At 37.4% G+C, this 25,000-nt stretch overlaps 1 protein-coding gene across 2 annotated transcripts in view; it reads left to right on the top strand.

Moving 5' to 3' along the window:
• Positions 1 to 25,000, top strand: part of LOC115209440 (kinesin-like protein KIF6) — a 301,512-nt gene that overhangs the window by 271,511 nt on the left and 5,001 nt on the right. For both annotated transcript variants that reach the window (XM_036500945.1, XM_036500944.1), the window contains 2 exons: positions 3,232 to 3,515; positions 6,892 to 6,983. In XM_036500945.1, coding sequence (XP_036356838.1) covers positions 3,232 to 3,515; positions 6,892 to 6,983 — 376 coding nt within the window. The remainder of the gene's footprint in view (positions 1 to 3,231; positions 3,516 to 6,891; positions 6,984 to 25,000) is intronic.

The following is a 25,000-nucleotide window of genomic DNA, read 5'->3' as shown; positions in this document are numbered from 1 at the left end:
TTGATACCAATGCCCCTTAACCTGCTCCTGTGCCAGTGGCATGTAAAAAGCACCAACTGAACTTGTTCGATGCCAGTGCTCCTTGATTGGCTCCTGTACTGGTGACACGTAAAAAGCATCCACTACATTCTTGGAGTGGTTGGCTTTAGGAAGGGCATCCAGCTGTAGAAACCTTGCCAGATCAGACTGGAGTCTGGTGCAGCCTACTGGCTCACCAGTCCTCAGCCGAACCGTTCAACTCATGCCAGCATGGAAAGTGGATGTTAAATAATGATGATGATGTATATGTATTTAGAAATATGTTATATATATATATAAATTATAATTTAGCGTATCTAAGAGATACCACCATGCTTGAAATAGCAGCCAAAAACTTGACACTAAAACCACATTAAAAGTTCATACAGCCCCAGGAGAGAAGACAAAAAGACAAAATAAACTAGCAAAAGAATTACTGGATAATTCCAGATCCTGGATTTCTGGCTTTGCATAAGAAATGCTTTGCCTCATCAGTGGAATACACGCAGCTCATAAATACAAATATATACATACAACATACGAATACTTACATATACAAATGTATACATACAGATATATGCACGATGCACATGACCAGTTTAAATTGCCCACCTAAAACTCCTCATGCGATATGGTCAAATATATCACCGCAGTGAATATATATATATGAGTGTGTGTGTGTGTGTAAATTAAAATACTAAGTGAGGGAGTGAGACAGGTAAAATGTATGCTACATATGTTTCTTAGTTAACTGAGGCTATGATGCAATTGTTATGTAATAAGCTGTGCTCAACATATCTAATCATCAGGTTCTGATTATTTTAATGAAATGATGGTTACATTGTTGCCTGGAATTTCTAAACCAGCCACAGCACAAAGTTGAGCATAGCTCATTGCATAACAATTGCATCATGAGCTTCAGGCAGCTAAGAAACTTATGTAGCATACATTTTACCAGTTTCACTGCTTTAATAACAATTTTAATTTGCATTTTTGGCAGCTTTAGTTGCTAACTGTGAGCTATATAGAATTTCCTTGCAACTTCAATATGGGAAAACATGTGTAAATCTCAATGCCAATAAGTTGTTTATTGAATCTTATTGTATATTTTCCAGTTGTTGTTCTGCATACTTACCACTCACTGCTTGAAGCTTACCAACTTCCTATGCTTGGATTACCAGATTATATTTATACATTTGTATATATGTGTGTGCATGTGCGTGTGTGTGTGTGTGTGTGTGTGTAAATATGTACGTGTATATATATGTATACATATATATATATATATTTACATACACCACATACACACACACATATATATGTATGTATATGTATGTTTGTATTATCATCATCATCATCGTTTAATGTCCACTTTCCATTCTGGCATGAGTTGGATGGTTTGACTGAAAACTGGTAAACCGGGTAACTGCACCAAGTTCCAATCTGATTTGGCAAGGTTTCTATGGCTGGATGCCCTTCCTAATGCCAACCAATCCAAGATTGTAGTGGGTTCTTTGTATGTGCCACCTGCACAGGTGCATCAGTCACGTCTATGATCACACTCAAACAGTGCTTCTTATGTGCCACCGGCATGTGTGCCATTGATGTGACACTGGTATCAGCCATGACTATGATCTCTTTACAGCTCTACACAAGGACGGTATATTGCCAAAGATTTGTCTCCTGTCTCTACCTGCATGTGGTCCAGCACTCGAACAGTGCTTTTTACATGCTGCTAGCATTTACATTCTTATTCCACCCACAGTGAAACTAAATTTTATAGGCACAGGAGTGGCTGTGTGGTTAGTATTTTTAAATTGTAAATATTTAATTACTACAGCTACTTCACCCTTTTATGTTTGTCTGTCCTTTTTTGTCCCCTCTTTGTAATGCCTTCATGGCAAATATTTATGAAATAAAATAGCTTGCTATCCAACAAAATGGTTCCGAGTTCTGTTCTACTGCGTGGCACCTTGGGCAATTGTCTTCTACTATAGCCTCAGGCCAACCAAAGCCTTGTGAGTGGATTTGGTAGATGGAAACTGAAAGAAGCCCACCGTGTATATATATATGTGTGTGTGTCTGTGTTTGTCCCTGCACCATCGTTTGACAACCGACGCTGGTGTATTTATATCCCCGTAAATTAGTGGTTTGGCAAAGGGGACCAATAGAATGATAGAATAAGTACTAGGCTTACAAAGAATAAGTCCTGGGGTTGATTTGCTCAACTAAAGGTGGTGCTCCAGCATGGCCATAGTCAAATAACTGAAACAATTAAAAGAATAAAAGAATATATATATATAGGTGCAGATGTGGCTGTGCGGGTAAAAAGCTTGCTTCCCAACCATGTGGTTTGGGGTTCTGTTCCACTGTGCAGCACCTTGGAAAAGTATATCTTTTACTATAGTCCTGGATTAAGCAAAGCCTTCTGGGTATGGGTGGATTTTGTAGATGAAAACTGAAAGAAGCCCATCCTCTCTCTCATTTAACATCCACTTTCCATACTGGCATGGGTTACACATTTTAACTGGAACTGGTAATATGGAGAGCTGCGCCCAGTTCTAGTCTGATTTGGCAAGGTTTCTATGGCTGGATGCCCTTCCTAATGTCAACCACTCCAAGAGTGCCATGGGTTCTTTTTATGTGCCACCAGCATTGGTGTCTTTTACATGACACTGGCAATTGTCATGACTACAATATCAATTGGCTTCACAAAAGATAAAATGCTTATGAATCATCCTATAGCTTTATCAGAACTTCAAATATGAAGTGCAATTTTCTTATAAATTTAATCAGCCCAGGGTTATAGTAACAAATGCTTGATAGCATGTACTATGCTTTTCCAAATTGTTTTATCAATAGATACCTTTTGTTCATCCCACCTGTGATCCAGTGGAGCATGTAGGATGTAACAACTTGAGAAAGAGAAGGCTACACCATTACTTGATTGGTCTGCATTCCAGCTGAGTAAACTTTAGCAGTGGGAAATGAAGTGCTTTGCTTGAGGGCACAACACACCACTTGGCCCAAGAATTGACCTAATGACCATAAGATCATGAGCCCAACACTGTAACCCCTTGGCCAGGTGCTTTTGCACACATGCACACATGTTTGCACACACATATGTGCAAGTACACATGCATGCGTGCACACACACACACACACACACACGCAATTACAATTTTACATTTTAATTTTATTTTATGCCAACAGCAGCAGGAACATCTGCAGCAGCAACAAGAACAGCTACAACAACAGCAAGAGCAACAGACTCAGCATTATTACAACTCAGTGTCTCCTGGGCAAGCAAGTTCAACATTGTTACGGTCGTCTTCACTTTTATCAATGCAATCCACAAACAGTAATGATCCCCCAGCTAAAGATCTTCCAAGAAGACTAAGTTCCACTGCCTTGACCACACATTCCACTCCATATCCAACTGGACAACAACCTGTTCCCGTTGCTAGACTGAGTTCTGCTCCTGTCAGTTACCAAAGGTAAAGTCAAATATTTAATTATTTAAAAAAAATATATATATTGATGACAGATATAGTATCTATACCAAGAGGTAATCATCATCATCATCATCATCATCGTTTAACATCCGCTTTCCATGCTAGCATGGGTTGGACGGTTCAACTGGGGTCTGAGAAGCCCGAAAGCTGCACCAGACCAGTCAGATCTGGCAGTGTTTCTACAGCTGGATGCCCTTCCTAACGCCAACCACTCCGAGAGTGTAGTGGGTGATTTTGTGTGCCACCGTCACAGGTGCCAGATGAGGCTGGCAAATGGCCACGCTCGGATGGTGTTTTTTATGTGCCACCGACACAGGTGCCAGACGAGGCTGGCGAACAGCCACGATCGGATGGTGTTTGTTACGTGCCCACAGCACGGAGGCCAGTCGATGCGGTACTGGCTATGGCCACGTTCGGATGGTTTTCTTATGTGCCACCGGCACTGGTACCACAAAGATACAAATTCCATTGATGTTCATCGATTTTGATTTGGTTTGATTACTTCAAAGTAGATGTTCTGTTAGAACAGTAGATACCATGAGATACCGTAAACAAGAGTACAAAAATGCACCCTTCTTTCTATCATTAGCTTGAAGCCGCCCTTTGGGTGGCATTCAGGTTAGCTCCTGCTGAGGGCACCTTTGAGGTCTTTGGCCCCACTATTGGGCTGCTTCATGGCCCTCTACCATTGAGTAATGAAACTTAATTCTGCAAATGTGCTAAACACTGATGCTGATCATAGTTTAATCAGTAAGCGTAGGAGCGAGGTAAATGCAGTAAAAATAGGGGAGTCAGTGGGGGCCCCATTTAAGCGGCCCTTCAGAAATTGGACCTCCTTATGATGCTCCCTGGGACTTCCTGGTATGAAATTCATTGTCATTGCTCCAATTTGGTTGCCAATGCCATGTATTTAGTTTAAAATTCATGTAAAAATAGGGGGGGATCAGTGGGACCCCAGTTTGGCAACCCTTAAAAAATAGACTCCCATAGGATATTAACAGGGATTAGGGGAGTTGCTGGTGTGAGTTTCGTTGTCCTTGCACCAACAGTCTAAGAGGAGTTAATAAACATAAAAACGTAATGGACAGAGAAATATCACTGAAATTTATATTATGATTAACGGGTAGATAACTCTCCACCGTCTCCAGTGTTGAGACTACCAGATCACGTGATTTCAACCTTCCTTGTTCTCATCAATGATGGACACTCACCCATTAGAGATAGCCACAACTCATCTCCCCACCAGAGATATATTGAAAAATAGTGCCAGAACAGGCATTGGTGTTGCGATTAGCCAGTGAGCTTGTTAAAAAATATATATTAGCAACAGAGACAGTATTAGTACCAAGAAATGATATTTATCCCTGCTTAAATGTGGATGTTCTGTTAGCCTGGTTCTTATTCTACCAGTCTCTTTTGCTGAACTGCTAAACTATGGGGATGTAAGCACACCAGCGCCATTTGACAAGTGGGATGGGGTGGGGACAAACTCAAAGACAAAGACAAAATACACACACACACACACACACACGTGCATGCATACATACACACACACGTGCATGCATACATGCACACACACATGCACACATACAATTATGACAGGCTACTTTCAGTTTCTGTCTACCAAATCTTCTCACAGGGCTTTGATTGTTCTGAGGCTATTGGGGAAAACACTTGCCCAAGGTGCCTGGCAATGGAACTGAACCCAGAACCATATGACTGGGAAACAAACTTCTTCCCACACCACTGTGCCTATGCCTGAACAATCAAACACATCCACTTTATATTTTACTCATTGGTATTGGAAATATTTCTGTGGATAAAAACCCCTTAACTCCGATGCTTTATAGCTGTATTTTAATGTTCAGATCTTTTTCCAGAACAATTTTGAAAATGAGAAACAAAAATAAAAAAAATAATAATAATATAATCCAGGTTTGATTGACTTTAAAGTTTACACACATTTTTCTTTGTAAATTTGCATTTTTGATTCATAACAAATCTTTATAAAACTTCCAGCTGTCAATTCTAATACCAATAAATTTAAGATAAATGACATTTAAATACCTGCAGCTATGCCAAGAGGCTCTTTTGGGGTTTTATATTATAAAGTACAAGCTTCACCCTCATTATGAAAAGTGTTGCATCCTGAAAAATCCTATTAAAATGTGAAATTTCATGACATGAAACCTATTTTACCATACAATTTCATATCAATGAATACGGAAGTCAATGAGAAAATATGTTTTGTGCTATGAAGTTCCTTGTTATGGCAAGATTCCAGGAATGTGATGCTTCCATAATACGGAGGATGCCGGCAGTTGAAAGATAAGTCTCCAACTGAACTGAATATGTCTACCACAAGTAACAGTTGGAGACATAAAAGTTGTCTGAGATATATAGAAATAAATATAGCATTACAATATAGATATTGTTGAGGATATCCAAACACAAGGTCACCTAACTAATCAGCATGAAGTTGTTTACCAACATACTCCACAGATATGAAACCTCATCTCTCTGCCTTTTCTATCACTACTACAGCTAACTGGTTTCATAACACCATGAATTTATAGAGGAGGGAACATCTAACTATATATATGCTCTAAAGTCGTTTGCTACCTTAAAAGGGCGAAGAGCAACTGTCATGATGCTAATTGCAAAAACGTTATATGTAGGTGCAGGAGTGGCTGTGTGGTAAGTAGGTTACTTACCAACCACATGGTTCTGGGTTCAGTCCTGCTGCATGACACCTTGGGCAAGTGTCTTCTTCTATAGCCTCAGGCTGACCAAAGACTTGTGAGTGGATTTGGTAGATGGAAACTGAAAGAAGCCCATCGAGCAAATATATGTGCGTGTGTGTGTGTGTGTGTGTGTATGTTTGTGTGTCTGTGTTTGTCCCCCCCAACATCACTTGACAACCGATGCTGGTGCGTTTACGTCCCCGTCACTTAGCGATTCGGCAAGAGAGACCGATAGAATCAGTACCAGGCTTACAAAGAATAAGTCCTGGGGTCGATTTGCTTGACTAAAGGTGGTGCTCCAGCATGGCTGCAGTCATATGACTGAAACAAAATAAAAGAATAAAAGAAATTGTTTTAACGATATAAAAGCTTTTAATTTTATCCCAATGAAGAAGCTGGCTTCACCTAGTCTAGCATTTATTGTGATTGTGATTTATTTTCTTTCTATGTAGATTGTAAGCAAACAGACAAAGTTGACTACCATGAAGTCAGGGCCATTTTCCACTTCCAAATTTTGGCCCTAAATACAAGTAATTGAACCTCTGGGTATTTCAACCCCTGTGTCTCTGCAATAAACAATCTCATGACTACATATTTCCCATTTCTGTGTCTAGGTTAAAACATGGAGACATTCCACTGACTGGAGATGCACAAGTTGATTCTGATATTAAAGCCTTTGTTCAAGCTAGAAGAAATTTGTTACAAAGTAAGTACTTAACAATTATTAACCTTTTAGCATTTAAACTGGCCATATTCAACCCAAATATTCTATTTGTTTTATGTTTGAACCAGCCAGTTCTAATAGTTCTAATCTACCTAACAATGTCATCCTAAAAATATACAATCACATCATTGAAATTTCAAAGCTGCTTGATGATACGTTTAACGTCCGCTTTCCATGCTAGCATGTGTTGGACGATTTTGACTGAGGGCTGGCGAACCAGATGGCTGCACCAGGCTCTAGTCTGATCTGGCAGAGTTTCTACAGCTGGATGCCCTTCCTAATGCCAACCACTCCGAGAGTGTAGTGGGTGCTTTTTACGTGCCACCGGCACGGGGTCCAGTCAGGCGGCACTGGCAACGACCTCGCTCAAATCTTTTTACACATGTCACTGGCACAGGTGCCAGTAAGGCGACGCTGGTAACGATCACGCTCGGATGGTGCTCTTAGCACCCTACTAGCACAGGCACATGTGCCAGTAAGGCAATGCTGGTAGTGATCACACTCGAATGCTGCCTTTTATGTGCCACTGGCACGGAAGCCAGTTAGCTGCTCTGTCAACAATCACACTCGTATGGTGCTCTTTGCACCCCGCTAGCATGGATGCCAGTCATCGAATTTGATTTTGATTTTAATTTTGATTTCACTTGCCTCAACAGGTCTTCGTAAGCAGAGTTTAGTCTCCAAAGAAGGAAAAGGTACACATAAGTGGGCTGATTACGCTCGTGGCATAGGCCACGAGGTTATGGTCTCATTTGGCTTGCTGGGTCTTCTCAAGCACAGCATATTTCCAAATCTAAAAAAATGTGAATACATGAACATTACATTTGACAGAATAAACTGAATACTAAAAGGGTTAATGTTCTTATTTTCTTTTTCACTTCATTGACAATATTGAGATTTCTAAGATTTCTAACACAGTCTATGGTGTTGACACTGTTCATACAATCTATGAAGGTAAATACTGCTGATGTTGTTGATATGTCACTGCCTCACCACTATCATCATCCGTTTTTTATGTTTGCTTTCCATGCTTGAATGATTCAGTTCAAATGAAGTTTATTAAGGCAGATTTTCTACGGCCTGATGCACTTGTTGCCAATCCTCATTTACAACTCTCATGCCATGGTCAGAAGAGGAGAGACAAGCATGCGCACACTCACACACACACACACACATGCTCACACACATGCGTGCTCACACACACACACACACACACACATGTATATACATACATACTTTTATGATAGACTTCTTTCAGTCTCAGTCTACCAAGTCTACTCACAAGGTTTTGGTCATCCCAAGGCTACAATAAAAGACACTTGTCCAGGGTGTGAAGCTGAACCCCAAACCATGGGATTGGAAAACAATCTTCTTAACTACATAGCCATGCCTGTGCCTGAAAATATTAATTCTGTCGGTGTAGCCAGTAAATCTGAATTTTATAATTGCTACATATCAAAACTAATGAAGTTTAGATTAAAGCTTATTGTACGGTAGAATCAATTGATCTAACAAATAGCAAGGTCCCATTTCTGAACAACATAGGTAGGCTGTTTAGAGAAAGAAACAAGGGTACACATTTAAATTCTGATTTAGAAAAGGGTTTTTTTTTTCTGTCATTATCATAGTATTTTATTTTGTATCATTCATATGATGTATCGTTTCCCTTTTTGTACTGTCTTCATATATATATATATGTATATATATGGATGGAAGCACTCTGTCGGTTACGACGATGAGGGTTCTGGTTGATCCGAATCAACGGAACAGCCTGCTCGTGGAATTAACGTGTAAGTGGCTGAGCACTCCACAGACACGTGCACCCTTAACGTAGTTCTCGGGGATATTCAGCGTCACACAGAGAGTGACAAGGCCGGCCCTTTGAAATACAGGTACAAGAGAAACAGGAAGAAAGAGCGAGAGAAAGTTGTGGTGAAAGAGTACAGCAGGGATCACCACCATCCCCTGCCGGAGCCTCGTGGAGCTTTTAGGTGTTTTCGCTCAATAAACACTCACAACGCCTGGTCTGGGAATCGAAACCGCGATCGTAGGACCTCGAGTCCGCTGCCCTAACCACTGGGCCATTGCGCCTCCACTATGTATATATATATTGAAAATGTAAAAGAATTTGGGTACCTCGGTACCTTTTACTACCAATGGTTACAATGACATCTGTGAAATCAAGAGAAAACTCAGCACAGCCAAGAATGCCATGATATCACTGATCATCATCTGGAAGGACAAGGCCATCTCCTTGTGGAGCAGGAAAATGACTCCTAAATTCATTGATATTTAGCAAATCCTCCAGTGGAGCTGAATTCTAGATTACAAAGAAAATTAATAAAAGAAAAATTGAAGCATTTGAACAATGGTGTTTTAGATGTATTCTCAAAATAAGCTGGGCAGATAAAAGTACTAATGAGTGGGTCCTTTGTAAGATAAAGTGTCAGGAAAGTCTGTTAAATAGTATCATGAAAAAAAATGAACCTTCACCAGCCATGTATTTAAAAGACAAGACCTTGACAGGTCCCTGTTAACAAGTGTGGCATATGGTAAAAAAGAGGAAGACTAAAACTAGATTTAGTGATAACATCAAATAAGCTAGTAGTGAAAGTTTTATAGAACTGTGCAGACTAGCACAGGACAGATGTGGGTTTAAGGCCATAGTGGCTCAATTATTTGAGCCTTGTGAAAGGTAAGAGAGTTCAGTTTGCTGGACATTGTTGTAGAGCTGAAAAAGAGATAATTTCTACTCTTCTCCTCTGGAAGCCATCTACTCGCAATACCAGAGGGCGCACACTCTCCTACCCTGATGTAAACTCCAGGGATACAGGCATCCAGCAACAGGACCTCCGTAATGCCATGATGGACCGTGAAGTCTGGTGTAGCATGGTAAATTCCATTGTCTCGACCATGGTCGAACAATGATGATGATGATGATTTGAGCCTTTTATCTAGATAAGACTATTTTCTTCTAGTGGAATAGATTATTATTTGAGACTGTGGTTGAAGTAATTATGTATTCTTCAATGTAATGTAAAGGGTGAAACTTTGGCTCCTGCTTAAGTTTAGCAATCTCTACTGTATTTATGAAAAAGAATGTTTTTCTTTCACCAATCTTTGGTGTGAAGTACAGGGTGAAGGTTCACATTTAGTTAAAATTAAATATTCTATATTGATGTTTCTGTACAGAATTAATTCCAACTAAAATTGAACTTTTATTCTCTGCTTTCATTATTCAGTGAATGATTACTTCACCTCACAAAAACAGTAAACTATTTTACTGGATAATTAAGAAGGAAGAGGAAATATGTTGTGCGACTCATATAAAATTTGAAAAAAAATTACTATAAACTATATTTTATTTATGAATGAATGAATGTCATTCATTCATAAATAAAATCTCATGAAACAGCAATGAATAAAATGTATTCACTTAAAATCATATTTAACAGGTTTTAGTACATTCAGATGTGAAAGACCATCTACTGTGGAAATGGTTACAAAACCAAATTCTCCTCTTAGACGCCTGTGAAAACACATTTTGGGCTGTGAATGATGTCAAATATATTCTACATTTTTCTACACCTGTGTCATAGTTTTATGCACTTGTATTACTTATGTGCTACATTAAATTATGTTATTATCCATATAACTTCTATATTTATCATATTATTTATTTGAAAAATTTCCTTAGAAATTTAACTCATACAGAATCCACTCTTTGCCAGAAGGTTCGATATCTCTACCTTTAACAGCCCATATTACTCTTACTCTTTTACTTGTTTCAGTCATTTGACTGTGGCCATGCTGGAGCACTGCCTTTAGTCGAAGAAATCGACCTCAGGACTTATTCTTTGTAGGCCTAGTATTTATTCTATCAGTCTTTTGCCGAACTGCTAAGTTACAGGGACGTAAACACACCAGCATCGGTTGCCAAGCGATGTTGGGGAACAAACACAGACACACAAACACACACACACACATACATGTATGTGTATATATATATATATATATATAATATATATATATATACGATGGGCTTCTTTCAGTTTCCGTCTACCAAATCCACTCACAAGGCTTTGGCTGGCCCAAGGCTATAGTAGAAGACACTTGCCCAAGGTGCCACGCATTGGGACTGAACCCAGTACCATATGGTTGATAAGCAAGCTACTTGCCACACAGCCACTCCTGTGCCTATGCAGATTTTTCTCTAAACACTTTTCTAACAATAAAAGTTTATAAACAGTTAGTTTTAAATTTTTTCTGGCTGTGTGGTAAGAAGCTTGCTTTGCAACTACATGATTCTGGATTCACTGTGTGGTGTCTTAAACAAGTGTTTTCTACTATAGCTTCAGGCCAACCAAAGCCTTGTGAGTGAATTTGGTAGGTGAAAACTGACTGAAAGAAATCCTAGATGGAAACCGAAAGAAGCCCGTCGTATATATAACTCTGATGCGCACTCTTCGCCTTTCTGTCCCATCCCTATTCTTTGATTTTCTTTTTCCTCTACTTAACTTGTCTCTTCCTCTCTCTCTCATTCTTCACTCTCTCTCTCCCCCTCACCATTCTTCATGGTTTCCTCGCAGCCATTCCCCTTCTTCTCTCCCTTCCTCTTGCTCCTCCTCCCCCCTTCCCGTCGTCCACCCGCGACGATACTTCCGCTCTGACTGTCTTTCTGGCCTGGCCTTTCAAGGTAACGGACGACATTCTTCCTGCTCCCCTGTCGTTCACAAAAAATTCTGCGTTTGCAATACTTTTTTTTGTTCGGCGTCAACAGCCCTTCTTATCTTGTTTTTCCCTGTCCTGTCTTTTACTGTTTATATTTTTGTACTGTCGTTACTCGCTTTTATCCTTCGAAACGTAGAGTAGATGAAACCATAGCGACTGAAGAAGGGGTTTTTTCTTTGTGTTAATTGTCCTGTACTCCATTTTTTTGTTGTTTTAAAAAAAATGTCTAGTTCCTTTGGTTTGTGTCTATGTTTTCATTTCTCTTTGTGTTCGACATCCCTTTGGTGTCCTGTACTCATATATGCGTGTATATATACATGTAGAGGTAGGTACGTACATATATGTTTATATATATGCATATGTTTTATTTCATTTATTAATATATATATATATATATATAATGCATGTACGAACTTTTAAAAAAATTCTATCAGCCGGCTTCCCTGATTTCAGTTCTTCGTGTTTTTTTCTGTAGCGAGTAAATAATATGTGGAAATTGACGACTTAAATGTCTGTTATCAGCATATTGGCATTGAAATAATTTTCTTTAGCCCTTATATATAAGTCATTTGTAATTTTAACCATAAAGGTATTTTAATATGCTGCCACATTTTTTGATGGAATTTTTTTCTGTAAAAAAAACTTCATCCTATATTAGTAGTATATATATATATGTATATATATATATATATATGCATGTATAAATTTGACATGGGCGATTCTTTCTTGTTTTGGGATTCATGGTCAAACAGCTTGGTGGAATTGCGTGAAAAATAACACACGCGTGGTGATGCTGGTCTTTGTATTTTTTCCTAGCTCCCATGGTTACCGAGATAATCTACTATAATAATACTCTTGTATTTATGAATGAGAAAGGAAGGGGTGATGTCATACTTGGTAGTGGGATGATGAAAATTGTATGCTGAAAAATAAATCAAGCAGCTTTTCAACTCTGTGTGAATATATGTGTGTGTATGTAAAAAGGGGGTAGTAAATGCATGTGTGTGTGTGCACATGTGCGCATGCAATGGAAGTGGGATGGTTCATCTTTGTTTGCTTAGTATTCCGGTTTATTTTTTGATTTGGTTGAATCTTAGGTTTTTTTTGTTGGTCAGTTATTTTTAGGCTTTTGACAGAAAAAAGTTATAAAAATTGTTTTTTATGTAAGCATGTCCAAACAGGTTGACTGCTTACACAGAGCATGTTTTACAGCCACATCATCCAAACAGATCAGGTGAAACTGGGCTTAGCTGCTAGTATATATATATATATATATTTAAAGTGGTGACATGTTGTCAACTTAATGTGGCAGTCCCATGAAAGGGAAGAATACTGCTGCTATTTAGCCCTAGGAAGCACCACTTCCAGTCGGCCTTAACACATTTCCCGTGCCCTTATGTTTATAAAGGCGAAATAAGCACCTCCATCCAGCAAAGCCAGCATCCAGAGACTAGTTTCTGAGTCATTGCTCATCATCAGTCTGGAGTAGCATGGCTTGCTAGCTGTTGATGCCTATCTGCCTCTGTAAACATATAATAATTCAAGTGAAATACATTCACTGATTTCAAAAATAGAAATAACACATTTCTAAATCTCTGAGAGAGATTTGTACAGTAGTCTCCGGATGTTGGCTTTACTGGGTGGAGGTGCTTATCTCTCCCTTTGTAAACATAAGGACACAGGAAATGTGTCAAGGTCAACAGGAAACGATGCTTCCTAGGGCTAAATAGCAGTAGTATTATTCCCTTTCATGGGGCTGTCACATTAAGTTGACAACATACCACCATTTTATCGTGTTACTACTGTATAAATCTCTCTAAGAGATTTAGAAATGTATTATTTATATATATATATATATATATGCATACATACATGATTTTAAATTTGTTTACGGAAAACATTTTGAATATGCAAATACAGGTCCTATTCCGTTATGTCAGCCACAGTCTAATGATGCTGACTGGTGAACCAGTGTTTTGGAGGTGATTAACCTAATGCCCATGGATACTACGGACTATACTGTAATCCTCCCAGGAATATGGACTGTTATTTGAAGAGACATGGGATTTGTGGAAATGCGCATAGCAATGCATTAAATGTTTATAAATTCCATTCGAGGATTATTGTTATTATTACTATATGTGTGTGTGTGTGTGTATGTGTGTTTGTGTCTGTGTTTGTCCCCCCATCCCCATCCCACTGCTTGACAACCGGTGTTGGTTAGTTTATGTCCCTGTAACTTAGCAGTCCAGCAAAAAGAGCCTGATAGGAATAAGTACCAGGCTGCAAAAAAAAAAAAAAAAATACTGAAGTTGATTCATTTGACAAAAAAGTCTTCAAGGTGGTGCTCCAGCATGGCCACAGTCAAATGACTGAAACAAATAAAAGGTAAAAATTATTCGAAGATAGATGATTGAACAGTTTCATAGGCTTCACTCCTTTACCATCACATAACTATATTACTCCATCTTTTAATTTTAATTTTCTTTTTCCCTATCAATTTTAGGTTTTCTTTCACCCTTAATCTTTAATGCCTTATCTTTGCGTTGTACTTCTTAATTTCATTTTGAAGTGTACTCACACCTTAATCAACAATCCTTCACTCAGTTTCATTCATTTCCAATATCCTGGAGATTTGACTTTCAGCTGCTTTTATGGTTTTACAAGCGTCTTTTTATTCCCTTATTACTCACCAGTGTCCCCTTAAATTGGTTATCAGTATCATTTCTCCTTAAATCTTTATCTCATTCACATTTTCATACAATATGCCTCAGCAACAGACACTCATTATACTCACCTCTTATCATTCCTTCCTTTCCACCATTCAAATAATTATATTATTAACTCTCTTTCTTTCAAATACACAATATCTAACTTAATAAATGGCTAATACAAATAAGCCATTTGTTTACTTAATACTTCCTCAAGCTAAAATATAATTTTAAAAAACTTTATTTCATTCATTAATTCTCTCATTCTGAAGAACTCCCTTTCCATTTTTTAAAAATGTTTTTGTCTTTTTCCATTCATTCGCCTTTTTCTATTGATTTTCATCTCAACATATAAGGTCACACCTGTTTCTGCCTCTCTGTCTCTCTGTCACACTCTAATCTTTCATCATCTGACACAATCACCTCCTCTAATGCCCCCTCCCCTCTCAAAATTCCTTGTCTAGGATTATCAAATTTATTCATTATCTATTATTAATTACTATTAGCATTAGTTTCTTCATAGTCTTATTATTCTTAGTACTATCATTATCATTATCAGCATCATCATGACCATTGTTATTTTATACATTCTCCACTGCTTACATTTGTGATTTATTACTGTACTAGTTTAAAAGCTGCACCCTGTTCAGACTTTTATGCTAGCTCCTGCAGAGAGCTAATTGGGTCTGTGGCCCAAAACTAAAGAGAGCTAAATAACATGACTACAATATGTCTCTAATGACTATATCCCCTGATAGTGTTTGATCAGAAGTTAAGGTCACATGAGAATTAATTCTGTGATGCAATCATTCTATTGTTCCAGTCCCAAGTTGAATTCCACTTGTTGGCCAATTGGTTCCAAAGTTCTTATCGTGATGTAAAATTAATGAAGCAAACATCATTTATCTCCCCCTTGATTTCTGATGGCATCTAACAAATACCAACCAAGATGGCATGAATCAGCCAAGCTTTACCTGTTAGAAATAGCAACCCAAATGCTTTTAAATCAGATCTCAATGCTGCATGTTCAAGAACCTAATGAAGCAAAGATTTACAATCCTGGGATCATCCTGATTCCAAATGGTATAATATGTCTACGTAGAGCAAATGTAGACTGAGACACAGGGGTCCCGGACAGACAGAATTTCCAGTTTATTATTATAGATTGTGACTTATCAACACTTTTATTATTCCTGTTATTATCATTAAGAAATCATCATCATCGTCAATATTATCATTATTATTATTCAGTAGTTTTATTTTTATAGCGTGCTTTCACTTCACTACCGAGCGCAGCTCTGTGTGCCTTGGGTATGTGCTGTGATTTATTGTGATGCTCTGATGGTTATTGTATGGAAAGTGTTCTGCATAGGATGTGTGCAGTGCCTAGTAGTGCAATTTTCTGTATGTTATATGTGTTTGTAAGTCCTGGTGTTTTTGTTATGTATTTGTCTGAATATTTTTTTATCATGCCTAATGCGCCTACTATGATAGGAATTGTTTCTGTTTTTAGATTCCACATTCTGGTTACCTCTATTTCCAGGTCTTTGTATTTTGAAAGTTTCTCCATTTCTTTTAGAGACACGTTGTCATCTGCTGGTATTGATACATCAATTAGAAAGCATTTTTTTTCTTCATGATCTCTTACAACTATATCTGGTCTGTTGGCCTTAATTTCTCTATCTGTGTGTATCGGCATATCCCAGAGTATGGTTGCTTTCTCGTTTTCTGTGACCTTTTCTGGTGTGTGCCTATACCATCTTTTTTCTGTTGTTATTCCATAATGTTGGCATAGCTTCCAGTGTATGTAGGTTCCAACTCTGTCATGTCTGTGAATATATTCCTTCTTAGCCAGGACTGGGCAGCCAGAGATAATAAGATTTATTGTTTCTTGTCCAACTCCACATATTCTATTATCATTATTATTATTATTATTATTATTATTGTTAAGGTTGTAAGCTAGGAGAACCATCAACATGTTAGACAAAATGCTTGGTGGCTGTTCATCCATCTTTATGTTTTTGAGTTCAGATTCTATCATGGCTGACTTTGACTTTCATTTTTTTGGCATTGGTGAACTAAGTACCAGTTATGCACTGGGGTAAATGTAATTGACTAGCCCCATCCTCGAAAATTTCAGACCTTCTTCCTATAGTAGAAAGAATTATTAATCTTTTAATCTTTCACTTGTTCACTTGCTTTTCTTTGGTTACATATATACATATATATCATTTCATGATCATCATTATAAAATTGTTTTCTCATTGTGAGCAAGTCATATATTCTCATTTAATAAGTGACTTAAAATTTTATTTGTTTAATTACTTTAACCATATTTGTTTTTTAGATAACATTTAAATGTAACGTGATATTTTTTCCTGTACCATTTTTATTTTTTTAAAGTCAAATTTATGACATTTATTGCCTCTGTGATTTTGCTCAATAAAATTCCTGCTTAACAGCAAACTAGCAAATCTATAAGGATTGTAATTGTATACAGGATCAAAGAACATCAAAAGGAGATTGCAACAATATAGAAAGAAAGAAAAAAACAACAACGAAAAGACAAAACATTTTTCTTAGCAAAGAAAAAAAGAAAGAAATGAAATTAAGATTAAAATTCTATGAGAATGAAAATGTTAAATAAATTTCTTTTTAGGTTTTTTTTGCATTGCATAATCTAGTGGTTTCATAGATTTAGTCTTCATCATTGATACTGAATCATTTTTGCTGCTGAACTTGGTAATGAGGAATGAAACGACTGCTCTAAGTAGGTTGTCGCCAAACTTTTGTCTTGGAGTAATTCTTCACTGCAATTATTCTTGATTATTTCTGATGTTGCTGTATACTATCACCAGCCACTAGCAGCACATAGCACATATTTCTTTACATTTTCTAATCCTGCATACAAGAAAGCAATAATAATAATAATAATAATAATAATGGTAGTAGTAGTAGTAGTAGTAGTAATAATATATAAATAAATACCTCATTTAAGAAGAAAAGGAAGAAATCGGAGCCAGGATTCTAAGGGTTTTATATTGCTATAGATTTGTCCATCTTGATCATGTGTAATAATACCAAAGAAAAGCATAATAAAATTTTTTTTTATATAAAATAAAAACTAAAAAGTGGAAAAATAAAAGAAAAGGAAATAATATTTCTAATCTTGGTGTATTTTAAAACAAAACTCAGAATACAGAAGAATTTAAAGAAAAAGAGATATATATCACAATTATTTAAATAATTGCAGATCATTTAAAATAATTAATTTTCCTAGAATTCAATAAATGACTAAATAAATAAATAAAAAAATCAATTAACTAAATTCTCTAATGAATATCTTGATTGCGAATGGTTACATTTAATTGCATTTTTTTTTATCTCTCTTATTAATTTATTTCATTATTTAAAATGTAAAATTCTTCTTTTTTCAAAAAAAAAAATATGGAATCTTAATGTGTATTAACATTGTAATTTTTAAGTTTAAGCTATCTAACCACATTGATTTACACTTTTTGAGAAGTCTTAGAATTCAATGTTTCTCAGTTATGTCCAACAGTATTCTCCCTCTTTCCACCATCACCACCACCACCACCACCACTACCATTGCTGCCGTCACTGCTATCATCACCATCATCATCATTATCATTATCACTGCTACCACCATTATCAGCTTTACCACCGACTCATTGAATTACTGTGCAAGTGGCTGAATATTCCACATATATATATATATATATATATAACTCATAACATAATTATCATGGAGAATCAACACAACATAATGTGTGAAGGTTACTCTGTTACCTGAGGTTTCATACTGACATAGGTTAGCACTTTTTCAACTAGAATTCAAAATACATAGGAATTACAGGTACAATCAATTCAATGAGCTTTTACTCTTTCAGCGTACTTAATTTCACTGAAGAGGCATGGGTTGATTCAAGACCATGGCAAATGATATTTGCTTAAACCTTAATGGTGGAGTGTCATTTGTATTTTAAATTCTGGTTGAAAAAATGTTAATCTCTGTCAGCAGGAAACCTTAGGTACCAGAGTAGCCAAAAGTGCTATTCAAAAAGCAGCCTGAAGGAACTGCAGATCAGTGTAAAGAACTGGGAAGAACTACATTTGAAAAGAGTTGAGTGGAGGAAGTGCATATAAGAGGCGCTGTAAATATTTTGAAGAGGATTGCCAGAAGCATGACAGCCTAAAGTGTTGGCTTTGGGGTGGGGGAGTCTGTCATCAGAACCTCAATGAGAACATAAAATGTTGGTATGTGAAACTTGTTGGCATATGCTCTTTTCCAAGGTTGGGTATACCAACCATCTGAAGTTCTATGAAAGGTCATCTGCATGTGATATCCTTCCTCCTAGAATGGGTGATTCGACTCGTGTAGTATGTGGAAGGGGCTTACAAGTTGGTTTTGGGTCTGAAGAGACATATAGCAGTACACAGTGATGATATCTTATAATCTAGTGGATGATACAGCATTCATCAGTCACCTATGCTTCAAAACATTTGCAGTGGGATTGAATAAGGCATCTGAGAGAGATGGCAGAGTGTGGTGAATAAACTCTTGTCTAAATTACACAAAAATGAAAATAACACTGACATCTCATTTTAACAGATATATTTAGCAAAATTACATAAAAACATCTTGAAATACTAAAGAGTAAATTTATTCAATAAAATTGCCATTAGCTTCAACCATGACCTCCAGATGACTTCAGAATCTCCTGCAACTCTTCTAGATGGTCTCCTTATTTAAGTTGGTGAATGCTGCCGTAATCTTTGCCTTCAGTTCATCTTTGGTGTTACAAGGAGTTTTGTTGGTCTCTCACTCAATTGTGTCCCACATATAATAATGCAGAGGTTGCAGTCTGGGTGGTTAGATCGCCAGATGTTAAGGGTGATGTGGTTACAGAAATTGTCTGACAGCTGTAACTGGATTCTCCTGCTTGTGTGGCATGGTGCAGAGTCCTGTTGCCAGACACAGGGTCTTCCAGCAACCACCCTCTTCACTCAGGGCAGCACTAACTCCTCCAGGAACTTGATGTGGGCCTCCATGTTGAGTGTGAGGCCATTTGTGAAGATGAATGGATGCATAACATCGCCATCACTAGATATCACTCCAAACACAATGATGTTGACTGGATGTTTGATTTTTATCTCTTTCTGTACATGTTTTGGGTACACAGTAAGCCAACAGTTGTTCTGTGTTTTTACTATCTGATCTTGGCAGAAATTTTTCTCATCTAAGAAAAATCAAAGCATGATTGGTTGGAGGGAATGCTTGAGTTTGTTCAAAAGCTTCATAGTACACCATTAGACTCATTCAAATCTTTCCAAATCCTCTGTACTGTCCTCAAATTGACACCCAAACACTCTGAAATGTTCGTACTGGAGCTTCCAGCACAAATGACAAGCAGTATAGCATGTCATTTCCAAATTTCTGGCAGAATAAATTGTGTTATGATGCTATTTTTCTTACAGTTGGTGCCCAACTGACCCTACTATACTGTGTAGTTGACAAAATCAAAAACAAACAATGCACATGTGTTAAATTAAAAAATATAAAATGACGCTAATTTACCCATCACGCCCAGTATATATATGTGTGTGTGTGTGACAATATTTCATATAACTAAAATTTACTTTCTTGTCTGTAAAGTACCGTGTGTGTGTGTATATATATGTTACAAATAAGAAAATGGAGAAACACATTAGTTGGTTTATCAGCTCTAGGATATTAGAATGTTGCCTTATTTAATTATCAAAACTACAACAATAATAACATACATATATACAGTTTGTGTATTAATAATTTGGGTAGTATACCAACAGTATATTGGATAAGTAGTATCCTTTAGAGGGTTGGATCCACAACCCCTAACTTACTTGGTATATATATATATATATAATAACAATTTAATAAATAAAACATATGCATACATACATACATATATGTACATACCTACATCTATATGTATATATACATGCATATATGAGTACAGGACACCACAAATAAACGTAGAACACAACGAGAAACGGAAACATAAAACCAAACAAGGAAACAGACTTTTTTTTAACAACGAAAAAACAGAATACAAGACAACCAACGCAAGGAACATTCCCCTTCTTCAGCTGCCCCTGTTTCGACTCAATGCCTGTACTCATACATGAGGTATGTGTGTTGTTAGTTTGTGGGTCAGCTGTAGATTTTAAGTGTGAGAGAATATTCACTGTTGTAAGATTGCTCTTGCTAACATTGTTTAATCCTCAGCCTTCTTTCACTGAGCATACTTTTGATTAAAGGTATTGTATTGGCGACCATCCAAATCTTGCTTTAGAATGGGCTAAGTGTCTCTTACTATAACTCTGGAATGACCAATACCTTGTAGGTTAGTTTATATATATACTAGCAGTATTGCCCGGCGTTGCTTGGGTTTGTAAGGGAAATAACTACATAATCATTTTTAGAGATGTAAAATATAATAGCCATCTCAATATGGCTAACCACAAAGTGGGGGGGGGGTGTTACTGTAGCTTTTTACGTTCTGAGATTTAATAAATTTTTAGAGAGTTACTTCCCTTATATATGCCTTTAAAATTGTAGACTCATCATAGACGCGTGCTAATACCCAGAAGGGCTCGATATGAATCACGACTATAAGATACCCGGTTTTGGTTAAACTGCACGGCAAAATGTGGGAGTAGTTAGGAATCTAAATCGTAGGAGACAGACACACAACTTCACTTTTATATATAAAGATATGATAAAAATGATATATAAATATATGCATATGTACATACCTTCATATATATGTATATATACAGGCATGTATGGGTAAAGGACATCAAAAAAACGTAGACAAAATGAGAAACGAGAACATAAAAAACAAAAACAGAAAACAAACTTTTTTCGAACAACGAAAGAAACACACAGAGAAACGAGACAGGCAACATAAAAAAACATTCCCTTCATCAGTTGTTCCCTGTTTTATCTACTCCATGTTTCAAATGTAGGGACAAGACACGACTTCATTAAAACAGCCCTTCCTGTAAAGCAAGTTAAATAAAATTTGGGATTTTTTTGCGAAAGGTGAAAATGGTAACAAAAACAGGATAGTGAGAACAAAACAGTTAAAACGAACGGTGAGGGCTGTTAAGCCAAGACAATGTGAAGTGGTGAACACTAGAAAAATGAGCTTTGAGAAGAGACAGGTAAAAGCATGTCTTATCTTTAGGAAGGAAGTGGAAAAAAGATATATATATATTCTGAGACCCCCTTCGGTCACGACACAGACCATGGGATTGCACCTAGAAAGTTACCCTCCCAGGCACAAGTCCGGGCAAGGTTGTTCATGGAAGACCAGCAGTCGCCCATGCATACCGGCCTCCCCTCTCCATGCCACCATTGTTATCCAAGAGAATGGCAACGGCCGATACAGCTTGGAACCTGTGACATGGTAACTCATTTCTACAGCTGAGTGAACTGGAGCAACGTGAAATAAAGTGTCTTGCTCATGAACACAACACCCAGCCCGGTCTGGATTTGAGCTCACAACCTCACGATTGTCAGCTCGACACTCTAACCACTATATATATATATAATATATATATATATAGAATATTTATTTATATATATATTATTTTTATTTATATATATATATATATATATATAAACATGTAATACATATTTATATATATATATATATATGTGTGTGTGAGCCATCCAAATGTGGCCGTTAGCCAGCACCGTATTGACTGGCCTCCGTGCTGGTGGCATGTAACAAACACCGTCTGATCGTTGGCGTGCCAGCCTCGCCTGGCCTCCATGCTGGTGACACTTAAAAAGCACCATCCGAGCGTGGCTGTTCGCAGCCTCATCTGGCACCTGTGTCGGTGGCACATAAAAAGCACCCACTATACTCACGGAGTGGTTGGCGTTAGGAAAGGCATCCAGCTGTAGAAAACACACCAGATCTGACGGCCTGTGCCGCCTTCGGGCTTCCCAGACCCCAGTTGAACCGTCCAACCCATGCTAGCATGGAAAGCGGATGTTAACGATGATGATGATGATGATTTATTTATATATATATATCTATATATATATATATATATACATATATAATATATATATATATACATATATATATATATTTATACATATATATTTATTTATATATATAATATATATATATATATATATATGCTGAGCTTCTGCACAGTTTCCATTTATCAAATTAACTTACATGATAATGCTCTCTTGAGAGCTATCAGAGAAGACACAATCCCCGACCCACACCAAACCTGGGTGGTCATGAATGTAACAACTTTGATCATATGTCTGTTCAGTTGCTCAGTCAACTGATCTGGGGCTAAAATGCTTTACACCAGCAATCAAAACAATGAACTTATGGAAGCCCTCTCTGTGGTTGCATGACCTACAGCTAGGTCCCCACAAATCAATATCTACCATCTTAAAGAAGGCTGGATACATTAGACAATATAGTTTTAGTTATAGAATCAGATAAGAATGTCATCGTGGGAAAATCTTTGTTTATACACTTGGTTCGATTTACTTGACCAAGGCAGTGTTGTGGGCCAAACAAAATTAACTTTATGACATCAGTCATGTCATACCATACGTAATATGTAAACCTTATGCTTTGATTTACATGGTTGACACCACAGGTTTTTTTTCGCTTTTATATCAGTATTGAGTGATGTGCAGAGAGAAAAGGTAACACAGCAGCAAAAAAATAAAAACCATTATTTCAATCAATAACGAAGAAGCATTCTACATGTACAGGAGTGGCTGTGTGGTAAGTAGCTTCCTAACCAACCACATGGTTCTGGGTTCAGTCCCACTGTGTGGCATCTTGGGTAAGTGTCTTCTGCTATAGCCCCGGGCCGACCAATGCCTTGTGAGTGGATTTGGTAGATGGAAACTGAAAGAAGCCTGTCGTTCTATATGTATATATATATATATATGTATGTGTATGTTGTGTGTCTGTGTTTGTCCCCCTAGCATTGCTTGACAACCGATGCTGGTGTGTTTACGTCCCCGTCACTTAGCGGTTCGGCAAAAGAGACCGATAGAATAAGTACTGGGCTTACAAAGAATAAGTCCCGGGGTCGATTTGCTCGACTAAAGGCGGTGCTCCAGCATGGCCACAGTCAAATGACTGAAACAAGTAAAGAGTATACTATGTGCTATCAAAAAGTTCCCAGACTCTCTCTTTTACTCTTTTACTTGTTCAGTCATGTGACTGTGGCCATGCTGGAGCACCGCCTTTAATCAAGCAACTCAACCCCCAGACTTATTTTTTGCAAACCTAGTACTTATTCTATCGGCCACTATTGCCGAACCGCTAAGTTACGGGGACGTGAACACACCAGCATCGGTTGTCAAGCGATGTTAGGGGGAACAAACACAGACACACAAACATACGCACGCACGAAGGGCTTCTTTCAGATTCCGTCTACCAAATCCTCTCACAAGGCTTTGGTCGGCCCAAGGTTATAGTAGAAGATACCTGTCCAAGGTGCCATGCAGTGGGACTGAACTCAGAACCATGTGGTTCGTAAGCAAGCTACTTACCACACAGCCACTCCTATGCCTATGTTATGTTTAATAAAAAAATAATTTATTTGCCTAAATTTTAACATCATCTCCTTGAAAATAGTCGACTTGTGCAGAAATACACTGGCCCTGCATTCCTGCCACTTTTGGAATCTGGCTTCGAAGTTGTTTTCCATAAATGAGTTGAGGACCTTCAGCGATTTACTCTGGATTTTGACAACAGTGTTAAAACACACATACACTGGCACACACATGCATATACACACTCATGTACAAACATATATGCACACACATACACATACATACATACATGCATGCATACATACATACATACATACATACATACATACATACATACATACATACATCCATACACACATACATACATACATACATACATAATTGGAGCACTAGGTTTGTTAGTAAATATTTAAAGGGGAATCTGGGTAAACTGGGATTTTCAGAAAAAGAAATTGACTGGCTAATTCATACATAATAAGTGCAATGTGTAAGTGGAACAGTAAAAGTATGCAAGACTTTACTTAAGTTCCAAATGTGAATCTGTCTGTGTTAATTACATCCCAAAGATGGTGCCTTGTATCTTTGCTGGAAACCGTCTCCCTCCTCAGTGGAAAATTTATAAAAATTAAAAATTAGAAGAGACATTCATGTGTGTGTGTGCATGAATGCATGCATGTATGTATGTATGTGTGTATGTATGCAAATATCAAATAATGTGAATGTATGCTCAACATCACATGGGTGGATAAAGATTCTTTCTTTATGGGTTAAGGTTATCATTAGTTTCATGTTAAGGAATACCTTAACAATTGTCAAGTCTATCATATGGAACATCAATGTTTGTCTCCATTCTGGATTCCTTAACATGAAACCGATGGAAGTCACAATACAAAAATAAAGTGTGTGCATGTATATATATATATATATTATATATATACACA

The sequence above is a fragment of the Octopus sinensis genome, linkage group LG3 (assembly GCF_006345805.1).
Source record: "Octopus sinensis linkage group LG3, ASM634580v1, whole genome shotgun sequence".
NCBI classification, from domain to species: Eukaryota; Metazoa; Mollusca; class Cephalopoda; order Octopoda; family Octopodidae; genus Octopus; species Octopus sinensis.
The sequence above is the reverse complement of the archived record's forward strand: the minus strand, read 5'-3'. Positions and strand labels throughout refer to the sequence as shown.